Consider the following 25790-nt stretch of genomic DNA (forward strand, 5'->3'; position numbering starts at 1 on the left):
CCTACTAGAGGTGTAAAAGTAACGAAAAAATGTGTACCCGTATGTATTCGTTACTATAACAATTAGTACTCGTTACTATCGTTACGTTACTTGTTACTTCTGATACCGCATAACATGCTATGTTATGTTGCAGCAACGAATCCAGTCGTATTGCGTACGCGTACAGTATGACGTCGCGTAAATAATAATAAATAGAATATAAACAATTAATAGTTTTTGTTAACCAAGAAACAATTAAATTTCATTAGAGCGGCTTTTTAATATTATCTCTTTTAAGATAACAACAAAAATACGTGAAAATATACGCGATTATAAAAACAAAAACATACATATTTCTAATTTGTAAAAAATACTTTCTTACGTTGTTTCTGTTAAAATCTCAAACTCTGTCTACACACGGCACAGATAACTAACGGAAGTTTGATAAAAGAAAGAAAGGATGGGATTCTATTTTTAAAGCCACGCACTTAGGTGGCGACTGCACGGCTGAAGAATGTGACAGGCGTCAACGGCAAGATGTCTAGTGGCGAGCGAGAGGGGTGGAGATAAAGCAGACAAATAACAAAAGCGCGCTTCAAGCGATCACGCCGTAAATTCCTCAAAAATACCTCGTTATAGCCGTGTTCTCGCTATTACCGTGCTCGCTATAACGAGATTCTACTGTAGCTACTAAAATAACCTACGGAAGTTTAGTTTGTATTAGATGTCGCAACAGTCCATAAGATCACATCATAAATCCTGGCCTTTCGTGTGGTGTACAGTACAGTTGAACCCCATTTTTATGTACCCTGGATTTACGAATTTCTGTGATTAACATATATTTTTTTTATTGCACCATCATTTTCTTGATAATATTGTCATGACCTATGTGATGATAACTGGGTTTGTAAGGCATAGTCCAATTAAGTTTTTATACAGTTTTATTAACAACTAATATTTGCATTACTAATAAATAAAAGTACTTAAAAATGTTCGAACATCAATTACTGGCACTTAAAAATGTTCGCAAGTCACGCAATGTCTGTTAAGTCCCACATTTCACATTCCTAACTGGAGCTAGGTTCAACAGTGATTCGCCCCTTACCTCGTGCATGTCCACACACACACAGTCTCACGCCACTCTGTCGCACTCTCTCGAACCCATCGCTCCGCGTCGCACCACTCTCAACAGGGTCTCTCACCCTCTTCACCGGTGTCACACTTCCCTTCACTCGCGGACTCTCCAAACTCTCAGAACTCCCGCGGAGGCCGGCATCGCTGCTTATACACCTGTGGAGCCCTTGTCGAACTCACGAGAGTGGCTGTGACGAGGCATGTTATCCTGGACCGACCCGATGCCCGAAACATCGAGAAAGATGGTGTTTGTTCACGCCACTCCACATGGCGGCCTCTGTAAGCCAGGTATTCCCAGGCTGCTAAAGGAGATAATAGCCCGAGGCAGGACAATATGCGCAGAGAAGAGAGGGACGGGGTAGCGAGGCCTTGTAATCTGGCCAGGCACGCATGGCATGCCTTACGTCAATGGATGGTGCGTGACGTCAGTGGCCGTGCGAGGCCGCCAGCCCACTCCAAACCTGGCGCGCATCGTGGTCTTGTCTCTCGCGTTTGTAAATTAGAATCTGAATTCATGATTCCTAGATCTTGATACAGGTGGTATAAGAGATTCTAGAATTGTCTAGATTAGGGGTGTGCGGGAAAGGAAATTTAGCCTTGGGAAAATTTTGGGAGGGAAAATCAAATTTCACTCGGGAAATCGGAAAAAATCGGGGAAAAAAAATCATAAGCTATATAGGATGCCAGTAGGTACATTTATAAGTTTTGGAGTGTGTTTACCACAACATCGCCATTAGAAAACAGACTTAGTATATTGCTCTGTTTTCATGTAAGAAACCGCTAGGAAACCGTTTACATGATTTCACAGTATCTTTAATGTAGCTATCCTAACCAAATCAACCGTCCGCAATGATTTAAAGTATTTATAATGTAGCTAACCTAACCTGATTGACCATTAGTTATCATGAGTTGTCCAAAATAAACATTCACGGACACACGGCAAACAAAAAATATGGCGGCGTACAAATTAATACCGTTGCTTGGTTTATGGTCTTTCCTTTTATCAACACCGCCATATTTATTTACAATGAACAAAAAATAACCGAAGATGCACGATCGGGGGTTTGGCTCTCGTGTCTGTGAAAAGAAGGCTTCCCATCTTCAATCCGTTGTTGTTTTGATGGACCTGGTTGTGAAGAATTTGCCGTAACGGGCCGTGAACTTAACAATTCTTGCCGTGTCTCATATTCCAACTTTACAGTTGGATGTTCAGTCAAGTGCCTTATGAGACCCGATGTGCTGCCGTAGCTTGTTTTCAGAGTTTTATTGCATGTCTTGCATTTAGCACTAAGTTTATCATTGCTTCTAGCAAAGTAGTTCCAAATACGCATCTTTTCTTCAGCCATGTTTACTAAACAACCAACATGTAACGTGAACTAAATGACAAAATATATTACCATAATTTTGTATTACTACGTGCCCATGTAAAATTCCCAAAAAATTGTGGACCTCAAATAAACATCAGAAAAGAAAATTATTTAATTTAATCTTATTTTCACCATTTACATGTCACAGGAAAAAAAAACTGATGGTGCTGCCATCTCTTGTGGGCTGTAGCGTAACCCCGCCTCTAAGTGACGCACTGACCAATCGCAGCTGTCCCTGATAATTACGTCACTGTTTTTTGTCTTGATTTTTTGATGAAACAATTTTAGATTTTAGACGCTGTAATACGATTTCATTCCGGTAAACAGAAACATTAATACAAATATAAAATTACGAAATGTGCAATATACACGGGATTTGCCAATAATGCGGCAAACTATTAAATTAATGTTTTGTTCAGCGTCGCGTTTCAGTCCGACTGCTTATTTAAGTCAGTTACGTAAGTTTAGAAGATCGTGATGTATATCATTTTCCGAGATTTTGTTTCCCCATGGATATACGTTGACATTAAAAAATAATTTCATTAATAAATGTGTTATCTATATTAAACCGCAAAGCAATCTCTTTATTTTTCCTTTTATTGTAGGCCAAATGGGCTGTTGTCACAAATATAATTTTTTTTTCCGAAAATACAGAAAAAAATATTATTCCCTCCCGGCGGGAAAAAAAGCAATGCCCTTCCGAAACTTTTCCCGAAATTCGGGATCCCGCACACCACTAGTCTAGATGTAAAAGTAGGGGTGCGAAAATTATGCGGAAAATTTTTTTTTTGTTAGGTAAAGTTATTCATAAAAAGTATAAAAACAAAACCCATTCATGGAAAGTACGTTTATTTAAAAAAAAAAAAAAAAAAAAAAAGGTGGAGTATACAAGAGCAAGCCAAACAATTTATATTAATAATTCATTATTAAACAAAAACCTTTCTTCAACTTTAAATAGAAAAACTAAACTGTAACGCGAACGCAAGCCACTTGAATCTGTGATGTGAACCGACGCGTAACTATTGCCGTAGTTTGAAATTACGAAAGAATGCGGGCCATCAAATGTAGTTAACTCACAGAGATGCAATCGGCGAGATACCGATATTCGACTACGTGCGCGTACTCTATACGGGAATCAACATAACCAAACACGAATGATGCGCTGGCTACATGTTCATAAGCGGTGCACCGCTGTGACGCAGACGATCAGATAAAGGAAATAATGTTTAAAAACATCTTTATAAGAAAATTTACACGTCAAACAACTTTGTATTTTCGTTAATTAAATAAATAAGTGGTAATGACCGAAATTAAATTTTAGATTATACCTAAACCGCGGCGATGCAGACGATCAGATAAAGGAAATAATGTTTAAAAACATCTTTATAAGAAAATTTACACGTCAAACAACTTTGTATTTTCGTTAATTAAATAAATAAGTGGTAATGACCGAAATTAAATTTTAGATTATACCTAAACCGCAGCGATGCAGACGATCAGATAAAGGAAATAACGTTTAAAAAGTCTTTATAAGAAAATTTACATGTCAAACCACTTCGTATTTTTTTCTGTTAATATATTAAGTGGTAATGACCCAATTAATATTAGATTTCTACTTTAAAATACATCGTTTTACACGGAAAATATACCTACACAAAGCGCTCGGCATCTACTAGCAGGACCAAAAACATCATAGGAAGTTTACATGAGAAGTTTTTTTATCCCAATTTTGACAGCCTAAAATATGGTTGCGACCTTTATGCGCGTGCGACCTTTGTGCGATAAAATACGGTACTACTGAATGCACTTCTTCCATAAATTCTTACTTTTATTGTGTTTTAATATACAAAAAATTAGACCTAAGAGTGTGTTTTAATTATTTCAATACATATCTATCTTTCATTTTACTGAGTTTGACATAAATTTTTCTTGGACTCCTGAGAAGAGTAAAAAAAATTATAACTGTATTTATGTAGTTGATTCAAAAACTATTTGTTATTCGTGAATAACTTGATATTAGCTTCAAAAAAATAAACAGGATTTGCAGAAGCCTATTACCTAAGTAGCCCAGCTACCTGGGCACACAAACAGTATGCAGAACTTAGGAGAAAAAAAACCACACAATTTAAAAACCGCTCAAGATATCAGAGTAGGGTCTGTATACAAAAGGACTAAGAATATGCTGAGGGCAGAAGAGTAGTTCTGTTTCTAGATATCATTTGCAAATTAAATTTTTATAAGAGTAAAAATGGCTAACATGTGTGTTTTTAGTAGGGGTGTGCGAATAGTGGATTTTGATGGTCGAATATTTTCGAATCGAATAGTAAAATTTTTGAATAGAATATGAATAGTTTCGAAGTCGAATAATTGTAATATATATATTTTTTATATGTTACCACACTGAACAATGGCAGGTTTTCATATATTTAGTTTATACAAGATATTTTCTGTGATGAAACCACAAAAAAAAAGTTCACTTAGTATTTTTAAGTTATTGAGGACATGAATTTTTATTTCATATATAATAATATTTAATAATTGTTATCTATTGTTTTTCCTTTCGGTTACCACAATGGAAAAATTCGGATAAAAAAATGTGTAGCATGGGAAATTTTTTCATTGTACTTCAAACATATATGACCGGAAAAACTCAGTGATTAACTTCAATACTCAAAACGAGTATATAAAAAGGTTATCATTGAATAAAATATTTAAAACGGTTAATTTTAACGGTTTTGTAAACAGTCGTTGGCATTCCTGCTAACTATATTCATTTGGAAATGGCATTGTGTTTCATGTTTACGTTTACCGTCTGGCTTTTGAAACAAGTTGGTTTAATGTAGGATGATTTTGGTTTGGTTTTTTCCTTGAAATGAACCTTTTAAAAATACATTGCGGTTATGGTAGTAGGAATGTATAAATACTTTGGAAATTACATTAGAAGCTGGTGAAAACCGAAGTTCTTGGAACCACCACGAGAAATAAAACAGCCATGTAAATACTGTATTGGTCCGAATATAAGGCGACCATTTTTACATAAACGAGAGATGAGAAAATTGGAAGTCGCCCTTTATTTTCGCACCCAAGACGTCAGCACCGCCAACATTAGTTCCAAGCTGAAAGCTACAGTAGAAAAATTGTTAAACAAAATGTTCATGATTTTTTATATTAACTATAACTTCGTTACCACACACGGAGAAAACGATAAATCCACCCAATATTGCAGTAATTTACAATTGTTTAAAGTTGAAAATTAAAATATTTGTTCTTGAGTAAAAATGTGAATGTTGAAGCATCTCAAAATGGCAACCTTTTATTACACAATTCATATTTGTACTTTGTGTACAATCGCGTGTTAACATTTACGGTAATTTAATTTCATATTTATAACTGAAATATTTGTACTAAAATATCACAGCTATTTTCAGAACGATTGTTTACGTTTACAAACAGAAATTGTTAAGAACATTTCGGATGTAATGTTTGGAAATTGAAATTCACGGCTGCCAACTGTCTTTCCATAATATTTCTTTGTTTTAAAACGAACATTGCCGAACACGCACAAAGACTCCATATTTACAGGAATTAGGTACGCTGCTTCAAAAGCTATTTTAATAATTTCACAGTAATCCACTCTTTATTTATGTAAAAACCTTTCAAACAACATAATTATCATGGATTATTCTTTAAAATTCATAGGATAGAGACTCTCTGTCAGAGAGTAATATGGACAAATATTCGCGGTCACGTACCATGGCAGCTAGCCACTTGTTTTGTTCCGGCAAGCTGCATTCTTTGTTTGCTTTGTTACGTTTAACACACTACAAAATAGTAATACGTAGCTAAAGTGAAACGGAAAGTTAAATGAGGTATACATAAATGCAAAAAGGATTTATCAACACAAAATGTATGTCTAATAAATTTTCACATTAATTTCTACCAAAATTATTTTTACATTTGTTTGGCCTCCTGAAACTACAGGTCGCCTTATATTCGGGCCAATACGGTATTCACAATTTCAAATTTTGCTATTCGACTTACGAATGTGAATAGTTCGTCAGTTACTATTCGCAACTATTGGTGTTTACGAATATTCGCACACCCCTAGTTTTTAGCATAATTTTTAAGCATGAAAAATCTGGGACAGATTCTTGAAAGCACTCAAGAGACTAGCTTTCTTCATTACTTCCTTTTTAATGTTAGGTTAGCCATTAAAATATCATAGTTGTGCTATGCATGATGAGAAGCCAGTGGAAGCGTCAATCTTATTATTCCGCCTCACCCACATTAATTCACCCTTGACTAGGCAGGACCCCTTACCATAAATAATGATACAAACTACAAAGCCTTGAAACAGATGTACCTTAGAATCGAGATCTTCTGTAAGGAGAACATTTCGATGGCAGTGTCCATGGAGTCTGGGATGAGCTCGAAGTCATAGTAGCTCTTTAGCTCCGAGCGCAACTGGCTCCAGAGGAGGCGGGGTGTGAGGTTCGCCCATTCAGTGCTGTCGCTCGCTAGGGGGTTTGATCGCCCCTTGCGCTTGTTGCGACGTTTCGATGTTCGCGTCTGAAACTAAGCCCACAGTGTTTCAAATCATCATTACAAAACTTATTTCTGCAGACAGAAGAATGCAACCCCTAGTTAACATATACCAAACCACAGCTGGAATGTGATCAAACAGTGTTTTCATTGAAATCAAAATGATTTAAAATGATAAATGAATATGAAACATTGCAATAAAAATTATTTTTAAATACAGTATTGATAAAATGAAACTATACTTCTATATGAAGTTATTAAGAGCAAGTAATTTTTCAACTTGAACATCATTAAGCTGTCAATATGAGAATTTTGTTGATTTTCATTTTGTGCATTTTATAAGTTTAATGTTTTCAAAAATATTATGAGAGAAGTAATTTGATATTTTTATACCTATGCTAGATAAAACATTTGTCTAAACTATACAGCTTATTTAAGAAACAACATTTTGAAAGTGGTGACACGCACATAAACTATATATTCAATATGTAGGCCTGTGCAAAGCTTTGACTAAGCAAATCAATCAAAGCTCTTTTAATATTCAATTTTAATCTTCCAGAAAATTTGCTGTTTGTTTTATACAAAACTTTGGTTGTGATGTAGAGCTTCGCATCTGATGTGAAGATAGGCGTATGTTGCGAAGCTTTAAAACATGTAAGCTTAAGATTTGCCCATTAGAATACTTAGCTTTGTGTGTGTTGTGTATGTTTTACACAATTAGAGTTGGTTTCTTTATACAAAAAAATAAAATATGGCTCTCAGAGTTGCTTTTATGAATTATATAAATATAATACAGGGTTAGTTTATGATTTTTTTATTGAATTATCCTATATATAGGGCCCAATTGGTTACTCAAATCAGTTCAAAACTACAATAACTAAAATATAATTCTTTTTACTTCAATCCAGTATTTTATAAAATAAAAATAACACAGCCTTACTGAGAACAATATTTGAAATTCAATTTGATTTCGCAAATATTTTAAACATTCAATTTTGAAATTCGCTTTGCATAAAAAAGCTAGTATTCACACACACATATCAACATGCGAAACATCTTTCTGACCTCATTCAGGTTTTTAGAAGTACCAAAGTGCCATGGAAGAGTATATGCAGGCCAAACTGGAATAACCTAGGCTTGTAGGCTTGTTGATGAGGGACCATGTACCTATGCTTTTAGATAGTACACCAACATTTAACAAGGCTCACCACAAAATGGTTCACCATCTTATTCCTGAGGTAGAAACGAGAGATTAAGAATCCGTCTCACCTCGTCCACGACCTGTTGCGGGTGAGGCATCTGCGATGCAGACAAAAAACAGTTCAGGAAGTGGCTCACGCCAGCTGACAAGCTCATCAGCTCAATGCTCTGCAACACAGAAGAAACACACTGGTACTTCATACACATACGTAACAAAAAAAGGTTTTACTGGCCATTTCAGAGAAACACTGCTCAATTTTAGGGAAAACCAAAATCATGGACGGTAAAATATATATATACAGTAGAACTCTCTTATAAGGTACCTATGTTATCCTGTGTATGTCATATTTCTTAAGTATTTACTTTGTGTATAGAACGTTTCACAAATTATGCTTTTCATGCATATAGCGTTTGTTTTCTAAAATTCACAAAATGCAAAAATTAAAAAAAAAAAAAAATTAATAAATAAAACTTCTGTATTCTCTATCTCCAAGGTACATGTGTTCACAGTTACTGTTGGCACCTCCAGCTTGGAAAATGAAATAACAAAACCTATTCTTTGCCATTCTGGTGTGTTTTCAGATGAACATAGTTTATAGTTCTACATCATTTTAGTTTCCGGACTGTTCCTCAATGGCAAAAAAAAATAAATGAAGCTTTTTTGAATTGCTTATAGAGTTGATATTTCATTTATAGAAAGAAAGAAAAAAAAAGTTCAGTGGAGAAGGAATTGGACATAATCATTTCCACTTTATACGCTATTGTTGTGAATTGTGAGACAGTTTTACATACACGTGACAGTATGCCTGTAGTAATAAAAATAATAATAATAAAAAACCCAGACGCTGGAAGCACCTTTAAGTGTAAGGAAAATTGTTGGCTTGGTTTAACCATATTCATGCATTGAGTGTACCCATCAGTGCTTTTAACATGAAATTTGTTTACACAACTGAAGAGTCCACTGATAAAAAACATAGGTGGATGGTATCCTGAAACTCGGGATATAGGTCAGGAAAAAAGAATTTCCGAACTTAATGCAATTTTTATAACAATTTTGAAACCAGTGTAGCACTTCATGGCATTTTATAAAATATATTTGACAAATTAATGATATTTAAAATAATTTAGCTGAAAAGAAAAGTATTTCATTCAAAAATGAGATAACATTGCATTATAAATTAAACAAAAGATAGCATTTAAAATATGAATTAAAATAAATATCATTCATAGCAAGATGCCAATTTTTCCGGACCCTACCAACACAGGGTCTGCGAAGAATAATGTGCGGCTGTGAAGAAAACGAGTGGGTGAATGTGATTCTAATGTGGAGGGAAAAGAAAAAATAAACATCTGTTTTTTCGTAAAATGAACATCAAAATGTAGGGGATTGTGGTAGGTAAATATTTTAGGTATGCAAATAGTGTTTGCATGATGTAGTTACCAGTCGAATGAACCCTGAGGAGCGCACCTGCATGTAGGCGTTGAAGACGTGCTTGGTGGCACGCACTATCAGCTCGCACACCACGATGCTGTAGAGGTACTCCAACTGCTTCACCTTGGCCATCATGTGTGCTATCTTGCCCAGGTAGCGCATGTTGATGCCCCGGTTGTGAAGCGCCTCTGCCAGCGTCGTGCCGTCCATTGGTGCCGCCGTGTGGTCCAGGCAGTCCCTTATCTGGAGCACCCGAATGACACACACAAAAACATGCACAACCTGTGCATTAGGGCCAGAAACAAAGACCAGTCACATTTTAAGGAATCGCACGAGTGTACTCACAAAGGTAGGTATCTGCACCGTAATGAGGAAGTCTGCTGCGTCCTTGACCAGCTGCCGCTGCTTCTTGAGCTGCGTCCCGGTCGGGTCGACGTGCTTCACGCCCGGCGAGTACACGTCAGGGTTGAACCTCACGTCAAACTCCGTCTCTTTCAGTGAACCGACGGCCAAGGAGGCCTTCCGGACGATGTCCTTCGTGTTCTCCTCCACTGCCAATGACACAGGTAGCCATCAGCTAATGTCCACTAATTGACAGAGGTAAGATCTTATGGTTTTATTTTCAGGCCAATTTCATTTTTAAGAAGATTTTGGTGTTATTGTATTTATTTTTTATAAAATCTGTATTAATAAAGATAGAATAATATTGAAAAAAATATTAATTTTCTATAATAATAATTTCTCCAAAACAAGAGTCATTTTAACTGATACGTGATGGACTTTTTTAATATGTATTAACTTTTTGGGGAAAAAAAATCTGTTCAGTATTTCTAAATATGAAAAATATCCTGAAGTTATAATGTAAAAATCTGATATATTACTAGCTGCAGTACCCAGCGTTGCCCGGGCTGAACACAGGGTGAAGGGGAACTGTTTAGAGATCAGATGTAGTTAGTAATTGTCTTCTTAATTTGAATGTCACGTGTGCAAAATAATTTATATCACTTTCAGATCCCGACAGACGTTCTGCCAGTTTATAGTTATTTACCTGGTCTGTATGTAATCTAGACTCTGTAAAGCAATATAGAAAAAAAAAACTGAAAAATAAGGGATTACTAATATTGAAAAGATTCCATTATCTAGCTAATGCTCGGCATGCATTGCAATGCCTCATTCGTTTTGTTTTGTAATATGTTTGAAGTAGTTCAACATATACAAATAATCTATCCATGTCTCTAAATATATATTTATCTCTATCTACATCTATAGTCCTATATATCTATGTATCTCTCTATCTGTATTTATCTCTTTATATCTACATATATACCTCACACTATCTCTATATATTCTATATGAGGGTACTGATTGCTTCGTTGTTAATATCACACAGGTGTTTTTTACTTGTATGGGAAAATTAAGAATGATAAGGCATCTAGTGCGTGGCAACAATGTTAATAGGCAATAGGAAATAAACTTCTAGCGCCTGCGGCATTGCCAACACACATTTCATACGTGTACTGCATGTTGTATCTAACCCCCTCCAACACATTTGATTCTAAATTGGACTTTTAGTAAGGATCCCTAATGTTATTGATAAATGTACTATCCAACACTGAAAGAAATTTTCAAATCGGCCCAGTGATTCCTGAGATTAGCGCGTTCAAACAAAAACAAACAAACTCTTCAGCTTTATAATATTAGTATAGATTTCTCTAGCCTGTTTTTCTGTCTGTCCGCGAGATCTTCCTTATTCCTTTATCAAATTCCATGATTTACCCCTCATTTTAAAGCTTATTGTGCCGGCTAATGATGAAAAATAGACCCACAGTCTAAAAATGTACTGCTTCTCTTAAATTTGAGATTTAAAATCCTCTAACAAGAGGTCCTTTAATGGATGCGTCGATTTTTCGATAGATATTGAATTGTGATTCCATAAATATTGAATCGGATATCCGCTTGAAACATCAGCATTTATATTTCTTTATTAAATTGCACTTCCATCATAAAAAACAGAACTTAGTGATAAAGAAATCTTAGAGGATTCTTCAACTTAACTGAAAAACCACTTAACCAAAACTTCTGGTACATCAGACTTTTCTTATAAGTAAGTACTTTTGAAATTATGGTTGACATTTTGTATCACAAAAATAACCTACAAACATAACCTCTTACATTTATTTCTCATAGCATCAGTTAGTATTGAAGATATGTTCAACCAAAAAGTGAACGGTGATCACATCACTTCCAACATTGTATTTAAAGAGGTTTTTGTAAACGCATATATTATTGGTATGTTTGAATAGAGAAAAATGTGTAACAGCTATTTGTACTGATGTCTTCAAATACATGTCTTCTTTTGTACCAACACCAGTATACTTTTTTCTATTCTTCTTCAAAAAGTGATTTCTCCCAAATTTTTAAAGAATGGAATGCCACACAAAACGAATTGGTGCACACTGCGGAATTCCGCACGAGTCGACTAGTATATATTTTTTCAAAGGTATTTTTTTGTTGCAACACTATCTCATTTAATTCTTCATCAAAATTAATTATTCAAACATCATTTTAAAGCTTGTGTTCTTCACTATTGATGAAAAATAGATAAATAGGTAGTATAAAATTAATTTTTTTTAATAATTAAACAACCTTTTATAAAAAGCATATTTTTATTAGGAATGCCATTTGTTGATTATATCTGTGTATTCTACCACGCAAATCAATGAAATGAAATTAAATCAATGTAAAGCATTATAAATTGTTGTATTTACCAGAACATGGATTTTTTTTACGTGTTCACAACTTGTATGCGTAGATAACGACGTTTTACAATAAGACCTACCGTGTTTTATCGCATAATTGTCGCACGCGCATAATCATCACACCGTTTTTCTGAGACATTAAAATTTGAAGAAAAAAAATTTCCGGCAAAAATATTGCATGTTGTTTTTAGATTCCCAGCGCTTTGTGTAGTTAGTTTTCCCGTATAAAACAATGTATGTTACCGCTTACTTATTTAATTAACAGAAATACGAAGTTGTTTGATGTGTACATTTTCTTTTAAAAACGTTTTTAAACGTTATTACTTTAATCTTTTTGTTTTCGTCGCCGCTATGTACTGCTTATAAAAATGTAGCCAGCGCTAGTTGGCATCATTCATGTTTGGTTATGTTCTTTCCCATATAGAGCGTGCGCACGTAGTCGAATATCAATAGAGAGGTCATCGATTGCCTGCAACGCTCGCGCTCTGTCTGTTGCAGAGTTAACTACATTTGATAGCCCATACTTTTTTGTGGTGTGAACCAGGATAGTTATACGCTCCGACTCACGTTCGAGTCACAGTTTTGTTTTTCTATTTAAAGTTGAACACAATGTTTTTGTTGCAGGACTTATTAATTTAAATTGTTTGGCATTCTTTTGAATACTCTACTTTTTAAATGAACCTTTCCCTGAATAGGTTTTGTTTTTATGAATAAATTTACCTAACAAAAAATGCCTTTTTCATACAATTGTCGCACCCCTACATTTCAAAACCGATTTTAGTACAAAATGTGCAACGATTATGTGATAAAACTAGGTATATCTATTACTTCTCTTCAAAATGAAATATATTTTGATAATAAATACTTGCATTTACTTATTCTGTGTTTTATCATCATCACTATACTGTGCGAAAAATTTGCACGGGTCAGCTAGTGAGTAACTAATATCAGTTGTAAGATTTAAAAGTGAACTTTTTAAAATATTTTTTGACGTGACAACGTCTAATAAATCGATGAACGCCGGCTACACGCACGAATAAGTGTCCCACTACGGATGTGTCCTATTTGCTCATTGTACGCATGCGTGGCATCTCTCTTCATGCTCATTGTAGGGCCTATGCATGCGTGGCATCTCTCTTCCACTCGATTGGAACGACCATCGATTTGACTTTTCAATCATATTTTTGTCGTTTGAATTATTAATATTATGTAATTTAACGATTGTCCACCGATTTTCAGCACAATCGGTACAGTTATTTAAAAGTAATGTTGAATATTCAAATATGTTTTGAACCAACAATGGTGTTTTACATTTACACATAATAATGCAAATTACAACTGGGATCTTTTGCACAATGTTTTAAAAAATATTGTAACACATTATAAATAAGTTTGGTGTATTTGGGATGTGTATTTGTTATAAAATTGAATTATAAAAACAAAATAATAATATTCCCCTACCGTGAACAAAATTTTTATAAATGTATATATAACATCTGAAACTATTAATTATCAAATATGGCTTCGTGGGTGAGCGATCAGCGGCGCTATCTTCTAATTGTAAGGTTGTCGGTTCGAATCCCGGCAGGTGCAAAAATTTTTTTTGTACTTGTAAAAATAATTACGACGCACGTAACATTTCAAAAGTAATAAATATATTTGAATAATTAATGCAAATAAAAGTAAATTTATTAATTAAATTGTACATTTCATTTCACTCCTTTGTATCCATACAAAATAGTGATAATTCAATAAAAATGATTCAATTTTATTCAGAAAAGTATGCAGAGGTAGATTTTATCATACAAAAGATAGAAAAATTAAAAAAAAAAATTCTTCCTCAAAGAATATAATATTTTTAATGCCTAAATGGTTTGGTTGCAAAAACCTATTACGGCTCAGTCTCAGGCGGAAAATATTTCCTTTTCTTCTGGATCAATCCTTTCATCAATGTTTTGTTATGATGTTGCCACGTTAAACTATCGTCCGTAAACCGACTTTACAGACAAACAATTTTTTTTTACTTAATTCTTTGTGAATGCACAGTGTCTTGATGACTTGTGGTCAGCTAACTCCGTGGACAGGTTTGACCTTCCTGCTGCTGTTTCTAAAACACTGTTCTTCAGAGCCTATTGAACTCAATCCAAATATTGAATCTCCTATGGAACAATAACTTCGTAACTAGCTCAGAACATTTTTTTATTAAATTGTGATACAAATATCATGATAAATAAATTACTTTCATTGAATTTCATTTTTAAAAGATTATGTATTTGTCATTAGAAATGAGTTTTGATCGAAAACTTTGATTAGTTTAATGATTTTCATTGCATTTAGGTGTTTTGTGGTGTATTAACTTGAAATTTTGGTGTTGTATGTCGTACTGACATGCTTTTCGATGTTATTTCGGAGTGGCTTTCTTTAATGCTCATCTCTTACCACGCACCTTTATCTCAACACACTGCCCCGTACTAATCACTCGCCCATTGCACACAAATAAACAGTCCTGGATGCTTATCGCAACCACCATATAATCTTGTCCCTACTAACTAAACATATCAAAAGTTAGCAGAAAAAAAAAATTGGTTGTATGTAAAGTCGGTTTACGGACGATAGTTTAACGTGACGTCATAACAAAACATTGATGAAATGATTGCATACTTTAATGAATAAAATTGAATCATTTTAATTTTAATAATAAAAGAATAAATACTTAAAATTATACTAGTAATAAAATTTTAAAAATGCAAGAATAATTAACCTTTATTGCCGAAATTGTTGTTGTAATAAGCAATGAAAACCACATTAACTTTTCACTTCACTTAATAAACAGTCGACGAAACAGTTCACGTCTAGATGACTTGTAATTAATTTTAAAAACTGGCGTTAAGCTGCAAAGTTTAAATAATAATAATAAATAATAAGTTTAAATAATAAATAAATAAACTGTAATCAAATATCTATCATCAATTATATAAATCACCATAATTTTTTAGTCAATTGTAACATAACCTATTCTTAATGCACTCGCTGACAGCGTAACGGAACACAGCGTAACGGAACACAGCGTAACGGAACAATGAGCGTAACGGGTACAATGTGTGCAACGGGACACTTTTTTGTGCGTGCAGCCGGCGTTCATCGATTTATTAGACGTTGTCACGTCAAAAATAGTTCACCCCTCCCCAACTAGCTTTCCAAATACCTACTAATATGTTTATTAACAAATATTTAATTTTTTGAATAAAAATATTAAATTTCTGCAATGAACATACGGAAACTTAAAACCGGTATGTATTTCCGTGAAGTTATCGTTTTACATAATTACATTACTTTTAAATGAAATATTTGAGGCATAATTCAAATTTAGACAAGAAGTACTTTAAATAATTAAGCTTGAAGAAAATAAGTAAGTTGTGTGAACATCACACCCTATTATAATGTAGAATTATTTAAAAGAGCTTTTTTAAACGGTATGAAAAATATTTAATTTTTTTCATGTACTAAATTTTAATGAACACATGAAAAATGCAAGTTGCTTGACTATACTAGAACTGTTCAGTTTTAGCCTAAAATTTGGCTCAAACTGGGCTTGAAAAAACCCTGTTCGCAGATGTCTACAAAACACCAATCATAGCCAAATCCTGAATGGCACGGCCAAATAGACATCTCTTTCAGACGGTCGTAAATTACACGAGAACAATTGCTAGCTTGGGCATACCTTATTGCAGCCTATTGAACAATCACATAATTTTGTCAAAAATACATGCCCCTATTCATAGAAACTTAAAGAAATTTTTTTTTCTGGGCCGGAGACATGTAAATCTGACTTTCGAAATCTACTGTATAAAATTAGTTATCTTTTCACAATAATCAGGAGTTAAAACAGTTAAAATATTTATAAGTGTATCAAACTAAAGAAATTAAATTGCATTAAGTTGAAACAATTAACTAAAATGCTAAGTGACAATCAATGAGTTAGGTATTTATAAAAAAAAGGTTCTGCATTCAGTATCCATACAGGACGTCTCTACAAATCTTTACTAAAATTTATCAGACTTTCCCTGATTAAGAATTCAAATATCAATTAATAATGAATAAAAATAAAAATTAATAATTAGTGATCTTCCAAAAGAAAGAAATAAAATTCACCCTCCACCATACCCATAGGTCACCTAGGATTATATAATAAAAATTAAAACTCAAATAAAACATTGTGTACATAATATTATATCTGGGGGGAAAAAATGCCCTTTCACAGTGTGTGTGATGGTAGACATGAGCATGACATTTTTCCTTTCAAATTACTATCACTGAGGATGAACCATGATTTTTCCAGGATATCAATATTGTCCCTGACCTATTCTAAATTTCCCGACTCCCTGTTTTCCCCTGACTTTCCAGAATGTGGAAAACATGCTCTAGAGTTAACTTACATTCTTTTTTCTCCCCATTAGTGATGGAATCTGTGATGCTTTCCACAATTTTCTTTGCAGAGTCTGCATCCATTTGATTTTCTGAAGTCTCCAACTCTTTAGCAATCTTGTCATCCACTTTCGATAGAACACTCTACAAAAGGAATAAAAAGGCGTCTTCAAATTCTACATAACCATTAGCAGAATTGTTAAATAACAAAAAATTCTCAGATAACTACACAAAAACTATTCAAAATAATAAAATACTGATAAGGGCTACCAATGGAATTTGTCTTCACAAACATGCATATTAAAAAAAAAATTACTAACAAGTACCCAAATTTGACTTGACAACACATATACTCCCACAACAAGCCTTGCAAAATCCAAAAACAGAATCATTCGACTTTTCCAGGTTTCTCATAATTTTTTTCTGACAAAAACACGTAACATACTATAGAAACCCAATAATATCATTTTTTGGAACTATTTTCTAGCACTCACACAAATTATTAAATTTCGTGACAGAAACAATAGTACATACAAAACATTTAAATTTTCAAAAATAGTATATTTAGAACATTTACGTTCCTATTTCAATACTTTCAAGGATTAACACATATTAACTCAGAATGAAAGTTTAAAATGAATTTTTATTTCATAAATTCTTCTCAACACTAAAATTTTAGAGGTAGGGTAATCCTACAAGCAGTGCAGTGGTTTACCACTACCTTCTGCAAAGTGAAGGGGATCATAGGGCCCAGACTAGACGAAAAGTATCAAGAAAGTCAATAAGTTAAAATTTCTCCAGACGACTGTTAATCCAATCCAGAACTTTAGGCCCAGCAGTCTAATTCAATGTCCTGACCTCGAAACAAAATGGTTACATATCAAAACCATGGCATTAAAAACAATAATAACAAATATTAAAATACAGAGGTAGTTCTAAATAACTAGAAATGTAAGTAGAGAGAAATTTTACCTTGTTCAGCTTTTCCATTCTTTTCTCTTTAGAATTATCTATGTTTTCAAAGTCCTTGTCTTTACTCTTCTCTTCCAGCTCTCTTTGCCTCTTCACACCCAACTGTTGTAAGTGGAACGCAGCGTACTTGATAAACATCATGTAGCGAGATCTGAGGAATGCAATTGTAAAAGGTAAAATTATGTAAAATGTTAATGTGTGTATTAATACAATAAAAACAATTTTCTGCAAAAGCATTGTTTAAAGAATAATTGATAACTTAATAGGTAACCACAAATTAAATACTTTAGATTTAAATAATTATGCTCAGTGATTTGAAGAATATTTGAAAATATAATTGTTCTTCTAGAATATTGTGAAGTAATTGATGTGGAAAAACACTAATTTGAAAAATTATTAATAAGAAGATTCAAAAAAGATTCAAAATTTGGAAGGCTATGTTTGATGGATGATTCCACCATTGTGTGGTACACTTGTAATCATTTATTTCATTATTTTATTTCGTGCAATAAATACTCAAAGAAATATTTTATAATCATAAGACTCCCATTAAATCATATTATAACATGTTTTTGGAGTAAATAATCACAGCGACAGACTGACAGGATGCGCTCCCGCCCTTTCCGTCAGCGATGTTTATTTTGACAGCTCAAGCAATTATCTTTTCCACTCCCTTCACAGCATAACAAAAAAAAAAAACACGTTGGAATGCAGATGGAGTTTAAAGTAACTATGCAGTAAAATAAATATATTTACGGCCCTGCTAAATTTTTCTATTCAATAAAATTTGAGGTATTAATGATTTTTCAGCAGAAACTGCTGTGTGACTAAAACAAATTGTATCATAATAACTTAAACTTATAAAGTATTTATTAACGGCGAAGGACAGTCGTATAAGCCCATAAAAATATTTATTTTACCGAGAATGGACTATACAACCTGGCTTTTGCAACACGCGGTGTGGGAGGTTGAAATAAGGGAGGGAATGTGTTTAAATTTTACTTGGTATGGGGGGGGGGAGGGGGTGTTTTTACATGGTTTGTTGCTCTGGGAGGGATGAGCCTTGAAGAATTAGCAGGGGATGGGAGAGGTAAGCGTCACGTCACGTATGACCTCAAGCTGCTGCTACCGCCAGCCTGGCCGGACGAGTTTCTTACGCTCTCGCAGAAGCTACCACAGCGGCTTTTCGTGCTGGCTGGTAAGATAACATGACAGCTGAGACGGCTTTTCGTGCGATAGAAGACGCCCTGAGCTCGGCTAGACACTGCCGCGTGGACAGTCTAGAGTGGTGGTATCTATTTTTAGCTGTCTTTTGTATGCCTGCCTGCTTACAGTACAGCGCTCGCCAAGATAAACGTGAACACATAGCGCCCAACAAAGTGTAACAGACTTGTTTTTCAGCCAATTTTACTCAAATTTTCGACTTTCTCTGCTCAAATTTTTCACGGTTTCTCAAAAAATGGTCGTATAAACGGAATGGACGCATCAGAGGGGGGTCGCATCGGCGGGATTCTACTGTAATGGTACTTTTCGGGGATATATTCGCAGTGTAATATAGAAATGTTGAGGTTTTCGTAAATGTACTTACTTTTCGCGTTTTCATGCGATATTCGCGTAAATTTTCGCAAAATTTGTGGTCGCAAAAAATTCCAGGCCCTACCTATTACACCATTAACGACAAAATCAATTCACAACGAAATTGTGCACAAGAAAACCACACACAAACTTATAGCACTAGAAATATAAAAAATTCAGCTAAACCAAATAGGCCTACTTAGAAAGTTCAATTTAACTCACCTATTTGAGCAGATGAATGACATTTTCAACTTAGGCCTAATAGTTTATGTACAAATTCAATGTTCATATATAGTAACATTCACATAAGTTTTTAATCAAATGGCGTGCACATGGATGCCCTCTTTTTTCACACACACGATAAGGCTAAGTCTGTCATATCAATACACTTATAATGTTTCAACAACATGTGTAAAATTATATACAGTTAAAATTTGATGTCCCAAGAATTTCACTCAATTATGGCAACTTTTGCAACATTTTGTTAGTTGCTTTTTTTGCTCGAACAAGCAGTTCATTGCTTAATTTCTGTTTGTAACATACTTTCCCGCTAGCCATCATGTGAACTTTTTGTATGATTAACAACTAACAATTTGGAGCCTAATGTAGAACGGAATTCTGTTTTGTTCTTCCTGACTATGCTGAATATTCTTTCACAAAAAGCATCACTGTGTGGAATGCACAAAACTGCTAACATTACTTTTGGGAGAACACTGAACTTGGTCTCACCATCAGCAGTTTTCTTATTCATGATTAAATGCCATGAAACATCCATTCTGTCACTATTGAGAATTTCTTGAGGGAGGTTCTCTGCTTGATACCTGGCAAACTCAAGTTCCAAATTGGACGTTTCCTCCTCACTTAGCAAGAAACTGAATTTCTTACGGAAAAATTCCACAGAATCATATGTCATGTTATCACACGGATTAACATCTGCAACTGCTGCATGAATCAAGATTTCACTGTTGAGTGGAAATTTGTCCACAATGTATTTACAGGCTGACTGATAATATTTCCTGACACTGTTGTAGAATACAGTAATATTTGCTTCACTCAGTCCTACACTACTGTCTTTCATGTAGGACCTAGTTTCGAAGCCAATCACAAGACTGTCGTTTTCTTTTTGTGATTTTCTGTTGCAATACTCTACTGCCAAGACACTGTCAGCATTTCTGATGGCTTCAGGCTTAATAAATCTTACATACAGTTCACTTAGCAAAGATAGGAGTTCACCGCGAAGAACATGAATAAGTGGGTTCTCATTCTGCAGCAAAACATTAACCTTTGTGAACACTGGAACAGAACTCTGAAGAAAAAGACAGTACAACTTCGTAACTGGTGAAGAAATAGCTTTTTTAATCCTATCAAATCTACTACAGGCTTAGTCTTGCTGACTACAATCTTTTTTACTGGTCGGTCATTGGTTGAACCATGTTTCTTGCATTTACTTGATTTAGCAGACTGACTGCTGGAGGATTTGTGGCTCGCAATTTTTTCTTTTAAAATCAGTTTAGTAGGTTCACTTGTCTTCAATTTAGGACAAATTCCCAATTTATTAGATGATGTAGACGTAACACTTGCAACAAGCTTACTAGAACTCACTGGAGTGGGAGTGGAAACATATTTTGGCGTACAGTTGTTTCCAGCTGAGTCAAAAGAAGAAACTGAAACAGCCGACACCCTAGCTACATTAACATTAGATCTTCCTGCTGGTAGTGTTTTGTCACCGAGGATACATGTTTGTAATGTAGGCCACTGTTCTAACAACCTGTCAACACAATTTTTTAGTGACAGCCATCTAGTGCTGGTATGTTTCAATATTTTATGGGTTGCTGCATCACAAAGAACTTGACACTGTTTCAATTTCTGATGACGCAGAGCACTTTTGTACAAATAATAATACAGATTAGTGATGGGTCGATTCCGATTCCGGAATCGGTCGGTTCCACTGATTCCATTGAAATCGTGGGATTCAGAATACAATGGTTTTGGAATCGACCATGACTAGGGGCTGGAATTTTTCGCGATCGCGAATTTTGCGAAAATTCGCATGAAAATGCGAAAAGTAAGTACATTCGCGAAAACCACAACATTTCTATATTACACTGCGAATATATCCCCGAAAAGTACCATTACAGTAGAATCCCGCCGATGCGAGCCCCCTCTGATGCGTCCATTCCGTTTATGTGACCGTTTTTTGAGAAAACATGAAAAATTTAAGCAGAGAAAGCCGAAAATTTGAGTAAAATCGGCTGAAAAACAAGTCTGTTACACTTTGTTGGGCTCTATGCTTTCACGTTTATCTTGGCGAGAGCTGTACTGTAAGCAGCCAGGCATACAAAAGACGTCTAAAAATAGATACCACCCCTCTAGACTGGCCACGCGGCAGTGTCTAGACGAGCTCGGCGCCTCCACTATCGCACGAAAAGCCGTCTCAGCTGTCATGTTATCTTACCGGCCCGGCGGCTTGACGTCATACGTGACGTGACGAGACGCGACGCTTGCCTCTCCCATCCCCTGCTAATTCTTCAAGGCTCATCCCTCCCAGAGCCACAAACCATGTAAAAACAACCCCCCCCCCCCCCTTTTTTTTAACAGCTAACATTTCAACACATTCCCTCCCTTATTTCAACCTTCTGCGTGAGAAACTGTCAGCGTGTTTTTTTTTCTTTTTTTTTTTTACGCTGCGATGGGACGTGGAAACGATAATTGCTTGAGCTGTCAAAATAAACATCGCTGACGGCAAGGGCGGGAGCGCATCCTGTCGGTCTGTCGCTGTGATTATCTACTCCAAAAACATGTCCAGCATTTCAGGATAGCATTGATCTTATTTCTTTCGTTTATAGCAGAATGTTTTCTACTTGATCCACACAAGGTTAAAGTATCCTTTAACCCAAGTCTTGTGTTTCAGCATAATTACCTTATTTTTACATAAGCCGTGTTCGTGTATGGTTTTGATGCTCAAAATTGATCTGGGGTATAGTTCACACTAAGTTTCTTCTCATTTGTGCGCTGGGGTTTGTTCAAGTGGCAACCCCGTGTTCCTCCACTCCATTTAATACGAGCATATTAGTATCAGAAACATGGGTTTTATTGTACTGACAATAGCACAGTGATGTGCAAATTTTGCAACTGTAAAGTTTCATGGGATAGAAAAGATTTCATTGACAAACACCTAAAGTCGGCTACGCATGTGGCATTGGCAGCCAAAAAAAAAAGAAAAAGAAAATTTGTAGCTGCAAACATCTATAGCAATGTGTCTGTTTTGTGTAACTGTTTTGGATTTAATTGGCTGTTATTATGCATATTAGCCTATTCCTAGTATACATGGATTGTTTATTAAATATGTAAACTATTATATTCAATAACTGCACAATTTAGTCAACATTTAAAATACCGGTAAAATTTCCATTGCATAACGAAAATACCGACTTTAAACCACCGCTTTTCTAATTTGAAAGTACCGCTTTTTGCATATTGAAAACACCGAAATTTTCCAGGCCCTAACCATGACCGATTCCTGCATTGTTTTTAAGTTTGCAAAATACATAATCTACGCAACGTAAGAAAATATTAAAATGCATGCAAATATAATTTTTAAAACTACATAATACAATCTTTTTTTACGGAACTGATTTACGAATTACGGTGATTAACGTATTTATTTACTTGCACCGCCATTTTCCCTACTGTACAAATGCAGTATCTACTTTCCCACTTTAAGCGAAAGCATTTTTAGGAAATTACATTGCAGCAGCACTGCATTTAATAGCAAACCTTCAAAAATAATTAGACAAAACCATAAATGTTTAAAGAAAATTATGTAAATGTAAACGGCAAATAATGTAAACGTTAACTATTTGATCATGGCAGCTACATTTGCCATTGTAAACAACCTAATTTTTTTTTGTGCTACCTGCCATGGTAAACCATACGGCCATGAACAAAATCTTTGGTGACGTGAACGTGAACATCTCTACACATTAAACTTTAAAGAATTAAAATGAAATAATTTTTGAATGAAATTTTACCCAAATTCACAGTGGATTATTGCAACCATATTAAAATAAGTTTAAAAGCAACATAACCAAATTGCATTAAATAGGCGTTCTTGTGAGTGTTCAGCGATGCTCGTTTTACGTTAGATATATTTTGGAAAGGCAGTTGGCAAGTCTGAATTTCCAAACATTGCTGCGGAAACGTTCGTAAATTTTTATTACCAAACGGCAAACATAAACAATCTTTTGAAAGTAGTTGTGTTAGTTTAACAGAATTGTTTTCGATAAATTTCTGAAATGAATTAAATGTTAACACGCGATTATTTGAAGAGTTTAAATATTTTGTGTAAGAAAATCTCACCATAAAATGTGAAAATTTTGAGATGCTAAAAATTGCACAGAACTTTCTTACTCAAGAACCGAAAATTTATTTTCTCTTTACGATTGTGAGGAACTGCAAGACTGGATGGATTTATTCTTTTCACCAAGTGAGATAATTAAGTTCTAGGTAATATATTAAAACGTAAGCATCTCTGACATTTTATTTTATTGTGGTGCATATTTGTTTGTCATTTCCATCATAATGAGATAATAAAGTTTTATTTTTACATTTCCCTTTTTTATTTTTTTTCGCCATGGTCCCTTGAAATATGTATAAACGAGGTTATATTGACATTTTATTTGGATCATTATTTAGTTGTGCTTGAAAATAAAATTCTTAACCTAACCGTACAAACCCTCTTTTTTTACAATTAATTAATTGAGTTGATAATGTAAGGTATCTAAAGTTTGTTAAGTTATAACATTATTTACAATTTAAGTCATTAGACATCTTTGATTATTGGCAGTGTTTGAACATGTGTTTCGTCTAACTATATGCAAGGTTAAAAGGCCAAATTGTGCTAGAAATACAAGGTAGCGTAACTTGATGGTAATGAACATACTTTTTAACATTATATAAGCTGTATATAATGTTAATTTCTGCACAGAAAATGAAACACAACATAATTACATTTTTAAAATCATAAACAACCTTTTTTTTCTTAGTATATTACTCTGTTGAACATTGTCAGATAAAAATTAAGGAATCGGAATCGGATTCGAAGAATCGACCCTTTAATTTAAGAATCGAAAATGGAATCGGAATCGGTATATTTTAGGAATCGGCCCAACACTAATACAGATCAATCAATAAATCTTCAATAGAAACAGGTAACTCTTTAGCTGCTTTCTGTGCAGCTATATGTATTAGGTGACATGCACATCCTTGTACGAAAATATCAGGATTTTCCTTAGTAATAAATGCAGCGGTTCCTTTATGCAGGCCAGTCATAGTGGAACAATTATCAGTAGCAAAGCAAATATAGATGCTCCATGAAAGGCCTTTATTATGCAGCTCTTCATTTAGGAGTTTGAAAATATTTTCCCCAGTATTTGACATAACACAAACTGGAAAAGCCAAAACTTCAGGAACTATTTTCCCTAAATCAGATCTGTAGGCTGCAACAACTATCGGGTACAGAGTTTCCTCACCAGCATGATGACTACTGTCGGTAGCGATACTAAAAGCTGACCTCACCGCATTTCTTACGATTTCCTTTGGGAAGCCTCTGCAAGTGTCTGGATTACAGCTGTAGTCTTGGTTAGTTTGCAGGAGTATTTTTCAATAATTTTCGAATCGGGACACATTGCCTTTAATAACGGGCCCACGTGGTCTGCTACGGCAAGCGGTATGTTATGTTCCACTAAAAACATAGCAAAAAGCACTTCCGCATTTGTTGTAGGATAGACGGCATCACTCTTAAAAAAAGAAGTTACAGGCTTGTTCAAAGCTTTCAATTTAGAAAATTAGACATGTTTTTTTGCTATTTACATGACGCCGGCAATCGTCCTTCCCGCCATGTTGTACACTAAAGTTACATTTACACAAATCACAAAACACATGTTCTGATACACTTGAGGCACTTAAAGATGTCCATAACTGCGAATATATTGGACGGTATTTCTGACCAGTTTTTGGTTTCAAATTCATTGTCGAAGTCTAGAAGTTTACGCGCACATTTAACTTTAACTTCACTCGCGTGGCTAACAAAAACCAACAGAACAGCAGCGCTACCGCAGCGGCGCAGCATAGCATTCCGCGGAAGTAACTCGAGATAAAACAAACGAAGCCGGGCGCATGTGCCGAGGCTGCTTCAGAGTAATGGCTGTTGTTTTCGACACACGCCACACTTCGGGTAGATATGTTAAACCTATTGTACATCTTCGGGCAAATGCTCGTTAGCTGACAGCAGTTGCCACTAACGGAATGTTGTTAAATCTATGGCAAGTTGTGACGTCACGCAACTTGAACAATAACAAGCACAGATACGTAAACACAATTTCTGAAAGTAAGATTTGTGATTTG

At 34.8% G+C, this 25790-nt stretch overlaps 1 protein-coding gene across 4 annotated transcripts in view; it reads right to left on the minus strand.

Moving 5' to 3' along the window:
• LOC134530906 (clustered mitochondria protein homolog) overlaps positions 1 to 25790 on the minus strand; it is a 216767-nt gene that overhangs the window by 53206 nt on the left and 137771 nt on the right. For all 4 annotated transcript variants that reach the window (XM_063366208.1, XM_063366207.1, XM_063366206.1 and 1 more), the window contains 6 exons: positions 17811 to 17961; positions 16850 to 16982; positions 10000 to 10205; positions 9691 to 9897; positions 8292 to 8390; positions 6844 to 7055 (listed from right to left, as the gene is read on the minus strand). In XM_063366208.1, coding sequence (XP_063222278.1) covers positions 6844 to 7055; positions 8292 to 8390; positions 9691 to 9897; positions 10000 to 10205; positions 16850 to 16982; positions 17811 to 17961 — 1008 coding nt within the window. The remainder of the gene's footprint in view (positions 1 to 6843; positions 7056 to 8291; positions 8391 to 9690; positions 9898 to 9999; positions 10206 to 16849; positions 16983 to 17810; positions 17962 to 25790) is intronic.

Source organism: Bacillus rossius, chromosome 3 (genome assembly GCF_032445375.1).
Source record: "Bacillus rossius redtenbacheri isolate Brsri chromosome 3, Brsri_v3, whole genome shotgun sequence".
Classification (NCBI taxonomy): Eukaryota; Metazoa; Arthropoda; class Insecta; order Phasmatodea; family Bacillidae; genus Bacillus; species Bacillus rossius.